The sequence below is a fragment of the Syngnathus leptorhynchus genome, chromosome 16 (assembly GCF_054491065.1).
Source record: "Syngnathus leptorhynchus isolate UIUO chromosome 16, UIUO_Slep, whole genome shotgun sequence".
NCBI lineage: Eukaryota > Metazoa > Chordata > Actinopteri > Syngnathiformes > Syngnathidae > Syngnathus > Syngnathus leptorhynchus.
Genome location: NC_141210.1, coordinates 9169179 through 9181068, shown reverse-complemented (window position 1 = coordinate 9181068; position 11890 = coordinate 9169179). Strand labels below are relative to the sequence as shown.

The 11890-nt window shown below is 52.4% G+C and overlaps 1 protein-coding gene across 3 annotated transcripts; it reads right to left on the bottom strand.

Moving 5' to 3' along the window:
- Positions 1-233: 233 nt before the first annotated feature.
- adcy9b (adenylate cyclase 9b) lies at positions 234-11267 on the bottom strand. Of its 3 annotated transcripts, none has more exons than XM_085934118.1 (10): positions 8163-11267; positions 6861-6982; positions 6382-6483; positions 6094-6305; positions 5918-6020; positions 5447-5655; positions 5193-5346; positions 4973-5106; positions 4646-4669; positions 234-4411 (listed from the first exon to the last, which is right to left on the bottom strand). In XM_085934118.1, exons 1-10 carry the CDS (start codon positions 9931-9933, stop codon positions 3199-3201), a joined length of 4044 nt encoding a protein of 1347 aa, XP_085790244.1. In that variant the 5' UTR covers positions 9934-11267; the 3' UTR covers positions 234-3198. The 3 variants fall into 3 exon arrangements, with proteins under 3 accessions (XP_085790244.1, XP_085790245.1, XP_085790246.1); XM_085934119.1 differs by having other exon boundaries at positions 5918-5996; XM_085934120.1 differs by lacking the exon at positions 6382-6483 and having other exon boundaries at positions 6094-6227.
- Between the last annotated feature and the right edge of the window lie 623 nt (positions 11268-11890).

The following is an 11890-nucleotide window of genomic DNA, read 5'->3' as shown; positions in this document are numbered from 1 at the left end:
AGTTACTATAGAGTTACTTATTTGTTATACAATACACGTGCATATGTAAATATTACACAATTCAACGTCATACTCTTCATAAAACCGAGCATGTAGCACAGTACCAAGTGCAAGCAGTGAAATTACAGACAAACTATTATAAAGGCATTCACCAAAATTAGACACGCAAGATTTCTTTTTAATGCAGACGAGACAGCAGTGACTTTGGCATCAAGATTTCCCAGCATGCCATTCTACCGACTGAGAACGTCAATTGTCTACTTATGAGACTTATTCAAATATGATGCTCATGACAGAAATTCAGATTAAAGTCTAACAAAACACATTTATTTAAAAAAACAGTGTCAATTTCATAAAGAGCACATGAATATACAGTTTACATGATACTAAATACTCATTGGCTCATTACTGAAACATACCGTATTTTTCAGACTATAAGACGCACCTAAAAACCTAAAATTTTCTCAAAAGCCGACAGTGCGCCTTATAGTCCGGCGCGCCTTATATATGGATAAATTTATAAATTTGTTGATCTATACTGGTTGTACACAGTGCTCTGCCAAAATTGTCAGTACGTTTTAGTACAACTAGGAAATTACAAGGTCGCATCGCTTACCAGCATTACGGCAACCGTGGTCAGGGGGCGTCACTGAATAGCTGTTGTACCCGTGAGGTTATTTTATGTCAAAATAGGCTGCTGTGTTGATGTTTCAAGTATATTTACGGATCGATACGGAAGGGAAACATAGGCAAGCAGTACCAAGGTGTTAGATCAAACCTTAGTCAGTTCCGATCATTTTTTTAAGCCCTCGTTTGAGAAACGCGATTGTTTACACTTTGCTGAGGCTCGTGGGAGTCTGCGAGCTGAGGCTCATGGGAGTTTGCGGGTGGCTAATGCTATAGTGATAGCTGCTATACGCACGATGCTATTTCATGTCAAAATAGGCTGCTCTGTTAATGTTTCGAGTACATTTACGGATCGATACGGAAGGGAAACAGGTAAGCAGCACCAAGGTGTTAGATCGAACTTTAGTCAGTTATGATCATTTTTTAAGCCCTCGTTTGAGAAACGCGATAGTTTACACATTGCCGAGGCTCATGGGAGTTTGCGGGTGACTAATGCTATAGTGATAGCTGCTATACGCACGAGGCTATTTCATGTCAAAATCGGCTGCTCTGTTAATGCTTCGAGTAAATTTACGGATCGATATGGAAGGGAAACATAGGTAAGCAGTACCAAGGTGTTAGATCGAAATTTTGTCCGTTTTGATAATTTCATAGAATAGTTTGAGAAACGAGGCGGCTCGGTGGCGCACTGGGTAGCACGTCCGCCTCACAGTTAGGAGGGTGCGGGTTCGATTCCACCTCCGGCCCTCCCTGTGTGGAGTTTGCATGTTCTCCCCGAGCCCGCGTGGGTTTTCTCCGGGCACTCCGGTTTCCTCCCACATCCCAAAAACATGCTTGGTAGGCCGATTGAAGACTCTAAATTGTCCCCAGGTATGAGTGCGAGTGCGGATGGTTGTTCGTCTCTGTGTGCCCTGCGATTGGCTGGCAACCGGTTCAGGGTGTCCCCCGCCTACTGCCCGATGACGGCTGGGATAGGCTCCAGCACGCCCGCGACCCCCGTGGGGACTAAGCGGTTCAGAAAATGGATGGATGGAGTTTGAGAAACGCGATTGTACAGAGGGCCCATTGGTTATTGGCTAGTGGATGCATATCGCAACCCTAGTCAACTACAGTTTGTTCCAGTATAGCTTCTATTTTATGTGCCTTATAATCCGGTGCACCATATATATGGACAAAGTTTTAAAATGGGTTGTTCATTGAAGGTGCGCCTTATAATCCGGTGCGCCTTTTGGTCCGGAAAATACGGTACCTTTACCTTAGGGTTGGGAAGATTCATCGATATGCATCGGAAAATCGATACAACCTGTAAGATGCAGTTGCATCATATCGCACTGGATCGCATTGTTTTAAAATTAAATCGTACTGTATCGCACCGTATCGCAGGAGAAGGGAGAATCGTATCGCATCTTATCATTGGCAATGCATCAAATCGTTGGCAGTGTATCGAGCTGTGTATCGTATCGCTTTGATGGAGAAGATTCCCATCCCTACTTTACACATTTCGGTGAGAACTGTGTGGCTTATAAGCACAAAATCCCTCTGACTCCATTTGTATGAGTCCGCTCCAAAGGAAATGAATACATCAGGAATAACAACAGCACATGGCAAAAAATAATATGACAATGAGTCACCATGTGCCTTGTGGGTGGAACGTGTTACAATGACTTTTGCTTCAAAAAGGCACGACTGACATACATGGAAAATATCCGTCAATAATTCAATCTAGTTCTCACATTGGTACGGACAGTAGAATTAAAGGGACCCACGACATTACAAAAACGGGCCAATGAATGTCAAATCACACATGCCGTTATTTAATCAGCCAAATGGGCAAGAGAGTTCTTTCTATATGCTATGGGGGCTAACACCAAGGAAGGCCCGAGCCGAGATTGCGACCCGGAGCATCAGAACCGTAGGGCGGAGACTGGCTCGCCCATTGCGAGGTGAGTCGTCTAAAACCAATCTCAGAATCAATGACTATCATGCAAGTGAAGAACTCAGTTTTGAGGGAGCAAGCCAATGATGGCTGAAAGCAAGCGGGACAACCTCTGAGAGCATTTTGGGGAGGTTTTCAGCAGAGGCTTTGCATTTCGATAAACATCAATTCGATGCGGATTTCACAACTGGCAAAGAGCGGCAGTCCAAGGAATAGGCAACTTGAATTTCACAATCGCTCGCCATTGGGGCAGAAAGACAACTGGCGACCGACGGGTCACAAGAACATTTCAAGAGTTGCTGGAATCCAAAAATCCATTGGATTTGCATTGCTTTGCTTCCACACAGAGCTTGGAGATCATTTGAAGCGCGTCTTTTGAGAATCAAAGGCAAGCGGCTTCCAAAGCAAAATAGTGACACATCCAAAGCATTTTGGTTTCCCTTTAAGTGTAAGGAGCAGCTGGATTCCAAAGGCACTAAGAGAAGACGGATGAAAGGTAGAGCAGATCAAGTGTGCACTTGCTCATGTCGTCGTCTTCCTCGGAGCTGGCTGCAGTTTTCAGCATGAAACAAAGCAGGCAGCAGGTCGAGCTTCCTAATATGGACGAAGGGTCCCCCCACCGCTGGGTGGAAAAGTCAGTTGCGAGCCTGCTGTTTGCCCTGCCAAGATGCATGGCGGAGCGTCGGCGAGACCACGAGCTGGCTCTCGGTGGCCGCCTCCAGGTTGTTGAGCTCCGCGCAGGACAGGCCGCCGTGCGACACGGAGCGCCTGGCATGTCGCTGAAGCCCCTCGCCCCTCTCCCAGCAGGTGGAGCCGGCACTAGCGCTGGGCACCATGCTGTTGCCGCCGGCCACCGCGCTCGGCACCGCGGCTTCGATTTCGTCGGTGGGTGAGCGGCCGATGCTGCCATCCAACTGCGCCCGGATCTCCGTCGACACAGAGAGCTGGTATTGAGGCACGGGGCCGCCACCCCCATCACACTTGGGGTAGAGGAAGGTCTTCATCCGCCCTTTGCCCTTGACGTTGACGGTGCCGCGGTAGTCAAAGTCAAAGCCCATGGCGCTCAGTGAGCAGTAGCTCTCCTCACTGACCTGGACGCGGCACTCCACGCCGGTGGTGTCCATGCGAGAGGCGATGTTGACCGTGTCCCCCCAGATGTCGTAGAGGAGCTTGGTGGTGCCAATGACCCCGGCGGTGAGCGGCCCGTGGTTGAAGCCCACGCGCAACTTGAAGCCGAAGCCCAGCATGTTCTTGTTGAAGTCGTCCACTACCCGCATCATTTCCAGGGCAAACTCAAAGAGGGTGCGCAGGTGAGCGCCAGGGTGGCCGGCGCAGCGCTGAGCGTTGAGGCCCGCCGCCGCCATGTAGGTGGCGCCAATGGTCTTGATTTTTTCAATGTCAGCGAAGTCGGGCGTCCGCAGCAGCTCGTCAAAGTCGCCGATCAGCTCGTTGAGGACCCGGTAGCACTCCTTGCCGCCTTCGTAGCTCTCCTCGTAGAAGTCGCCAAAGTTGACGACGCTCGCGAAGATTACACCCACGTTGTCATGGTTCTTGGAGTAGCTCTGCGTGACCTTCAGCTGCTCAGCCACGTGGACGGGGATGATGTTGCGCAGCAGCCAGTCAGCCTGGTCCCTCATGTTCTGTATCTTGATGCGGTGCTGGTCGGCCTCCACATTGCCGTGGTAATGCAGACGGTAACTCACCTCTGATTCCCGGCTGAGGAACCAGACCAGGAGGAGGAGCAGGAAAAGGGCCACACAGGCCTCGGGGCCCAACGGGTCCCGGGCCTGGCTGTGCGCGTTCCACTGGAGGCCCGAGCTGTTGCTGCCGCCGTTCTTCCTGTCTGACCTGCAGGGTAGGAGAGACCACGCGCAACCTCAATTGGAAAATGTGCTCTTAGTCTTCTGGCCTCTGGAAAAAATATGAAGTGGCAAACTAAGTTTAGATTTTTGCACGCCCAAATTTCAGCTCTGGCCCGTGATGTACGTTTCCATTCTGATTGACAGCTCGCAGCAAAACTTGGAGCAGCAAAGGACACGCGTATTAGCAGAGGAGGATTGGGAAGAGGAAAAAAAAACTTACCAGGGGAAAAGGTTTGCAGCAACTCTAGAAGAAATAAAATAAAACACATATACAAATCACAAAGTCAAATGTTGGTTATTGCAGAGCTGCGATAACATGTTCATTTTTCCTCGTGTAGTATATATAGTAACAGTATATTAGTAACACCGCACAAACCTCAGCCGATTTTTGTCTCCGTTGTCAATTTGAGCAAATACGTACTAAAGCATAAAGTCAGTCAATTAAAATCTGGAATTCAAATATTTCTTTTGTCAGTTCATTCAATACGCTTTTTTTGATTGGGCTTGTCTGATTTTATTCTACCAACAGCCGGTATCGTGCTCCTACCTGAAGGGAGACGTGAAGAGCAATGAAAGAAGTACCAGTCCAACTAAGGTGGCTAAGCTGGAGCGCATCCAGTAGCTGAGTGGGCAAGCGTTGCAGAACTGAACGATGGCAATGAGGAAAGCGCAGCAGATGAACTGCAAGAGAGGGGAGAGGGACACGACAAAGCAAAAGAGGCAAGGATTATCGAACATCGTCGCAAGGGCCCAATATGGCACCCCACCTGAAGGGAGCCGTCACAGGTGACGTGTGAGAAGACGGCCAGCGCGGGCAGCGACACGGTGACGGCGCCGATGAAGTGACGCGCCATCCAGCCCGACGCCGCTTCCATCAGCCTTCGCGTGCACTTGGCTGCGCCAACCGGCCAGAAGGCCACACTGGGGGTGGGGGTGTTAGGGTATGGTCAGAGTAACTCTCTGTGGTCTTCATCCGTCAGTCTGCGAGCATTTGGAGCGCTTGCCGGGGCACTTTACTCACCGTACTGCAAAGATGAGAGCCGAGGCCTGCAGCAAGGCAGCCACGGTGGTCACAATCACAGCCGGCGCGGGTAGACTCAGCCCGGTGACCATGGGGCGAAGGAAGCAGGCCAGCGACAAAGCCAGAAACACAGACGAGCACAGCAGCGCGTCCAGGAAGGAACCAAAGGTGGAACTGGCGAAGGTCCGCACCGACGCTCGGGCCACCACCTACGGTACACAAAACGCCACCGAGTCTGAAGATGCTCAAAGTGCACTTCTATCGTCAACCAGCAGAGGGTGGCGCAGCCTCACACTAAAATTGCCAGCGCCCAAATTGTTGAGTGCCTCCGCCAGTGGCGACCCACCAACCTCACCAGCTCAATATGCGGTCGACAATTTTAGAGCATGTTTGCATGCCACTCCCGGGCCGACAGCTCAGCGGTCCCAACCCGGTGACACCAGGACGAGCGTGGTGGCGCAACAAACGCACCTCCTCTCGGTAGCTGATCCGGTAGGCCGATTCCAGGCTCTTATCCAGGAAAGCCAGGCCCAGCTTGTGAATGGGCGGTCTGTAGAAATAGTCCTTCATCAGGCTGTCAAAGAAGGAGCAAGCAGTGCAAATTATCTGCAGTTTGCCAACTGTTGATTCTGGAGGGCCATCCTCACCTGTCCCCTTTGATGACGTCCACAAAGTGGGCGTCGCTTCTCTCACGGAAGTTCTTGGAGCGTAGCGGGATGAGCGCCGAGTGGTCCATGCCTAGAGCTCCTCCGGCCCCCGTCTTCTTCTCCTCCTGCAGCATCTGGCGCAACGACGTTTGGCTGTTGAGAGCTTCCAGCCGGGGACCCAGCAGGCCGTTGGGAACTTTCGCTGAGGCAGCCTTCAAAGGTCCCCAGGTAAGAGACGGCGGGCAGGTCCGCTTCGCAATAAATGGACCGAGGAACCGGCGGCATCACCTTGCCATTGCCGGTCTTGCGCTCTTTCCTGCAGCCCGGCGGCTTCACGTCGCCTTCCTCCGGCACCCACTCCTCCCCAAAACTGCAGGATGGGCACGGGGGCTGCAGGAGAAGGGAGCAAGCGTGGGTGCCAAATCTTTTTAATTGCATTTGGGGGGCTGCCAACCGTAAGGTAAAACGCCGCTGCCGTTTTGGTTAGCAATGAACCCGATGTCGAATGAAGCGCAACATCTCCGAGTGCACAAAACGACTTTAAAAGCCAGGACATAAGCGGCCATCGCGGCAAACAAAGCCAGGATGCAAGCAGCCATCAGGGTCTGGCGTGCGTAAATGCACCATGAAAGCCTCGGCAATGCCCACATGAGCAAAAGCAAATCCATGACTCTCACAAGTGTACACGCACGCGGCTTCAGCAGGCAAAGACAGAAACAAAAAATCCAGCATAACAGATGGGCTCTTCTACCTTCTGAGCCACTCACCGGGGGAAGGCTGGAGACTCCGTCAGAGGGGGGCGCCCCCAGCGAGCTGCACCTCGAGTTGGAGCAGCTACAAAGAGGGGGCTTGTCCCATTTCCTTCCGGAAATCAGGTAGGTCCTCAGGCCTAGAAAGAGAGATTTGGAAGAGCTCATAGGCAGCGTTTGGCCTCCCGCTTTAGGCTCTCATTTAGCTCAAAATAAGCGCAAACGCGATTGTAAGCACTTCAACATTGCAGCAACGACGCCAACTCAAGCGTCAATCAACAAGATTTACAAAGGAGGAAGAGAAATTTGGCAGATTGGGCAAGCCTTTCTACGCCAACCAAGCCATGATGTGGCGTGCCGAGCGCTTTGCTTTTCCAGCAACTACGTCCCAAGGACTCAAAGCGGGAGTTGGACGAGCCCTGCCGTTGCCATTGTTTGGCTTGACGGCCTCGCTCATGCTGAATGCAAACCTGCGCTGGCAAGCATTTGAAACACTTCAAGCAGGGATCAAACAGCGGCCTCACTTTTTTATCCACGTACAGCCATCCACCCTGACCTCCTCTTCGGGCGGACCTTCTGGCAGGATCTCAATTGCTTGATTTTTTTCATTCTTGAGATCTGGCCGCATACAATTGTAATTCGAGTGAGAGTGTGTTTTTTTCCCCCTCAGAATACGTTTGAGGCATACAAAAAAACACCCTGCTCTGACGAGGTCGTGGCTTCAGTATGGCCGTGCGCCGGCAGGCAACATCGCAAAATGTCACTTCGCTTGCTCACTAAATCTCATTTGCCTTTCCCGCTTGAGTCATCTGAATGCCAACAAACCCCGGGACATGCCACAAAGAAAAGCGAGAGGGCCAAGGGCTTCAAAGGCAAACAACAAAATGAGGCATGGCAAAGAGCATGCTTGCTGGTTGTACAGGCGGGCTTCTCGGGCCAGCTGCACCCGTCGTCTCCCCTCATTAAAATTCACGCACACTTCCTGCCATGCACATTAATGAGTCACTGCAGCCACAATTATTGCTCTCGCCAGGGTGGGAATGCAGAATGGGAGAGTGGGCTCTGGCCTTCTGTCACCCCGGGAACGAGGGCTAGCCATCACCATCAGTAACATTTTCGACAACCTCGATCACAAAAGGAGGAAAGCTTGGGCGATATCCAGCCAGCATCTTTAAGGGCGCCAGGTGAGCACAGCCAACTAAAACGCCGCCAGTCTTGAGAGAACCTCATTGCAGACACTTGGCCGGCCGGGAAATCGCTCAAGACGGGACAGTGCCACAAATGGGCCTCAGTTTAGGGTGACAAAAACTTTGCACTCACCTTTCAGCTGAGCTGCCGCCACGCCCGCTCCGATCCTTTGGTCGACGCGTCCGTCTTCACGGGGGTAGCGCTCGTCCAGAAAGTCGGCTGTGGCTTGCGACAGATGGACCTTGCCGGCCACGCCCAGCTGCTCCATCAAGTTGGCCAGGTTGACGTCATTGGACCAGACATCAAACTTGAAGCGTTTCATGCCGAGGATGCCGCAGAGGACGGTACCAGTGTGGACGCCCACCCTCATGTTAACCATCTCCCTCTTCTCCCGGCAGAAGCTTTCGATGGCCCTGATCATGCCTAGGCCCATTTCCACGCAGCAGTAGGCATGGTCAGGCCTGGGCTCAGGACATCCGGCCACGCAGTAGTAGCAGTCCCCCAGCGTGCTGATCTTCTCGCAGCCGCTCAGCTCACACAGCTGATCGAAACGTCCAAACAAGTCGTTGAGAAGGCCCACCAGGGCGTGTGCCGACTTGTTGGCCGACATTTTCGTAAAGCCCACGATGTCGGCAAAGAGGATGCTGACAGGCTCCATCCTTTTCATGTTGAAGGGTCTGAAGATGATCTGACCTCGGGGGATGGAGGCCTTCTTGCCTTTGTCGCCCTTGGGACTGGAAATGACGACGGCCGCCCTGCTGGCGGAGTAGCGCTTGCCTTCGCCTGTGTCCTCGTCGCCCTGCTTCATCAGTTCGTCCGCCACCGTTCTGGGCATGACCGAGTGGATCATTCGCTCCTTCAAGGCCTTCTCTACCTCCAGGTCCTTGCCGTGCATGATGGACTGCCCCACCTTCAGGAAGGTGCTGCGTGAGCGCACCTCGGACATGACAAACAGGTGAACGCCCACGGCGTGAGCGCACAGGTGGAGCAGGGCTTTGGCCGGTGCCAACCAACAAAGGCTTTCCAGGTCTTTGTCGGGCACCAAGCTCAAAGCGCCCCCTTGAGTGCGGGTGAGGTGGAACCAGCCCAGAGTCTCAAAACAGAGGGAGTAGAGGAGCCCCAGTAGGACGGAGGCAAAGAGGCGCACACGGAGGACGCTGTAGAGCAGCAGCAGAACCTGAACACAGAGCGAGAAGGTGCCGACAGGCGAGACACAGGCGGAGTGGGTGCGACCACCCGTGTCCAGGCAGGAGAGGTTGTGCACAGGCCCACCGACGCCAACTGCGTCCAAGCGCTCTCCCAAGCCCATCGTCTGGATTTGAGGGACCAGGGTCAGCCCCAGGGTGACGACAATGAGCAGCAGGGAGGCTCCATCGTAGCAGCGCGGGTAGAACTTGGTGAAGGTGAGCAGTAGGAGGAGGAGGCAGAAGAGGAGAAAGGACGTAGTGGGGAATAGAAAGGCCGTCCTGTTGCAGTGGGACGGGTTGGCAGCAAAGTAGAAGCCCCAAAGGGCGGCGGCGGCCGACAGGTAGAAGAGCACGTAGCGGAAGCGCCGTCGCGTCTGAGGGAAACAGCGTTCTCGGCATGCTTCCTCCAGGATGAAGGAGTCGAATTTCGGGTCCCAGAAGTGACTGGCAGACCTCTCAAAGAGCTGGGGCACTCTCCTCTGCGACCGGAAGCTCTTGACCAACGTCCTCTTGACTGACGATTCGCCAGAGCTGCTGCAGCTGGACGAGATGCTGTACTTGCAGCGTTTGGATCCTGCCGCAAGGCCTCGAACCGGCGGCCCGCCTTCGTGCTTGTGTCTGCCGACACCGAGCCTCACCGAGACGCCCTCGCCACTCGAGTGGCAGCTCGCCTCTGTGCTGCGAGGCAGCAGCTGTTGACGTTGCGGGGATGCCATGTTGCGATCACCGAATGACACCTTTCGTGAGGAGGGAAACACCCAAAGCCCGGGAAGGCTCGCTATGGCCAAACTAATGATTGTTCCAGGTCTTTGTGGCCAAAAGGCAGAGTGGGAACAAAGGGAAGCTCAGTTAGCAGTGGAGACCTCGGGGAAACTTCAACTGACCGGACCACCGCCACTGACTCATCCATCATCAGTATTCGCGGTCGTCCGTCACTTTTGACGCAATGCACACTTCATCCTCCGCAGGCTGGATTAATCCTTAAAGCGTCTTCAACCGTGATTTGAGGTCAGGTTCCAAAATGCAACCGTGCAAACCCGTATTGGGGAAGAAAGTCATTGACTTGATACGTTGGTTGAGCTCCAGTTCGCTAACGCAAGGCAATGTTTTAGCCCTTCCAAATTGATTTCAACAGGATCTTGGAGACTATACAGATTATGCCTGTGTGCTCATTTCTCTTTCACAAGGTCAACAGGCGACAAAATACTTACTTTTTTGCCAGTCTACTGCAAATGCCATGAAAACGATACCAACGGTGTCCTTCTTGGAAAAACAAAATACGTAATCCAATGCATCATCGGATCGGCCCATCATCCCTTAAATTTGGTTTCCTGGGAAATGGCAGACGACGAAGAAGGTCCCCGCGGTCTCTCCCGACCACGCCACAGTCCCGCAGGTCAAAACTGCACGGTACCGCCTTCGTCCGCCCACTTGCATTGAATTTGAAAGAGGTGCTCTGTTCATACCTGCAGTCCCACACGAAATTAGAGGGCAGCTTCAAATCAAAACCCTCCCTCCTCCGCCGCGAGTCTTTCCGCTGCTTGATGCACACATCCAACCCGTCATGACAGCAGCGACACCTGCGAGAGACATGCTGAGTTTCTTCCAGGCCGAAAGCATCTTCATCTTGCCGTTACGTGTCTGTGCACGCGCGCTGTGTGTGTGTGTGTGTGTGTGTGCGTGCGTGCGTGCGTGCGTGCGTGCGTGCGTGCGTGTGTGTGTGTGGCCGCTCGACTTAACGGCGTTTGTCTGTGAGACAGAGAAGAGGACGTGAACTTGTTTCACTTCCGACTCTGCCTTTCAAGCTAAAACGGTGATTCAGTCGAGGCAAAAACAAAACTGCACCTAACTTCCGATCATTTTCGTCAAATTAAAACTTTACACAGTAAGGCGCCATGTGGACGACGCATTGAAAGCCAAAGTTGGTGGTACTGTATTCAAACACTTATGCTTTCGTTTTGCCTTGCTGGCTCGTAAAGTTATGAAATGACAAGAAAATATTCTGTTAGCATTCGTGGTCCGGGTCTTTTTCTTCTTCTTTATTTCACAGTCGTGGCATCGGTGACCAGTTTGAAATGGGACAATGGGAAATGGGAAACGGGACCATCTGGTCCAGCCAGGATGAGTATGATAATGTGTCCGGGACACCTTGCTGGTCCCGTCTGCTCCCCAACAACTCTATTGACACATTACGTGAATGTGTCAAAAGGGGGGGGGGGGGGGGGGGAGTAGAATAATTTTGCCTAATGGAAGATTCAATGTTTTGTCAAATGTAATTGTTTTTGGAGTCTTAACAGGACATGTAAGAATTTAACACACAGTGATGAGAGGAGCAGAAGAAACATCTCAAAATACTGCAAAGGTTGCAGAAAAGATTTGCTCAGCAAACTACTGCGGATACGGAAGCAAGGACCGAGGTCCAGACCACTCCAACGTTCTGGCTGAAGGTCCCAAGAAGGAGGGGGACGGAGCCTGCGTTGATTAGACCCTATAAGAACGGACACTGTTTTCCGGGACCTGCGTCGACCCTTCCGGTTGCGGATTCGGAGGGCGGTAAGCGCTCTCACACACACATCTCCAACTTATTGTCTAGTTCTTTGGTTCCAGGTTTGCAGAGCAGACGACAGCGGACCCGGAAGGGACGGCCGAGATCCAAATAACTCCATCGGTCTG

Excerpts from the sequence above, each read along its gene's own strand:
- adcy9b (XM_085934118.1), bottom strand. The coding sequence starts at position 9,933 with ATGGCATCCCCGCAACGTCAACAGCTGCTGCCTCGCAGCACAGAGGCG. Across the intron at positions 6,021-6,093 it reads GACGTCATCAAAGGGGACAG|CCTGATGAAGGACTATTTCT; the intron begins GTGAGGATGGCC and ends CTTCTTTGACAG. Across the intron at positions 5,656-5,917 it reads GGATCAGCTACCGAGAGGAG|GTGGTGGCCCGAGCGTCGGT; the intron begins GTGCGTTTGTTG and ends TGTGTACCGTAG.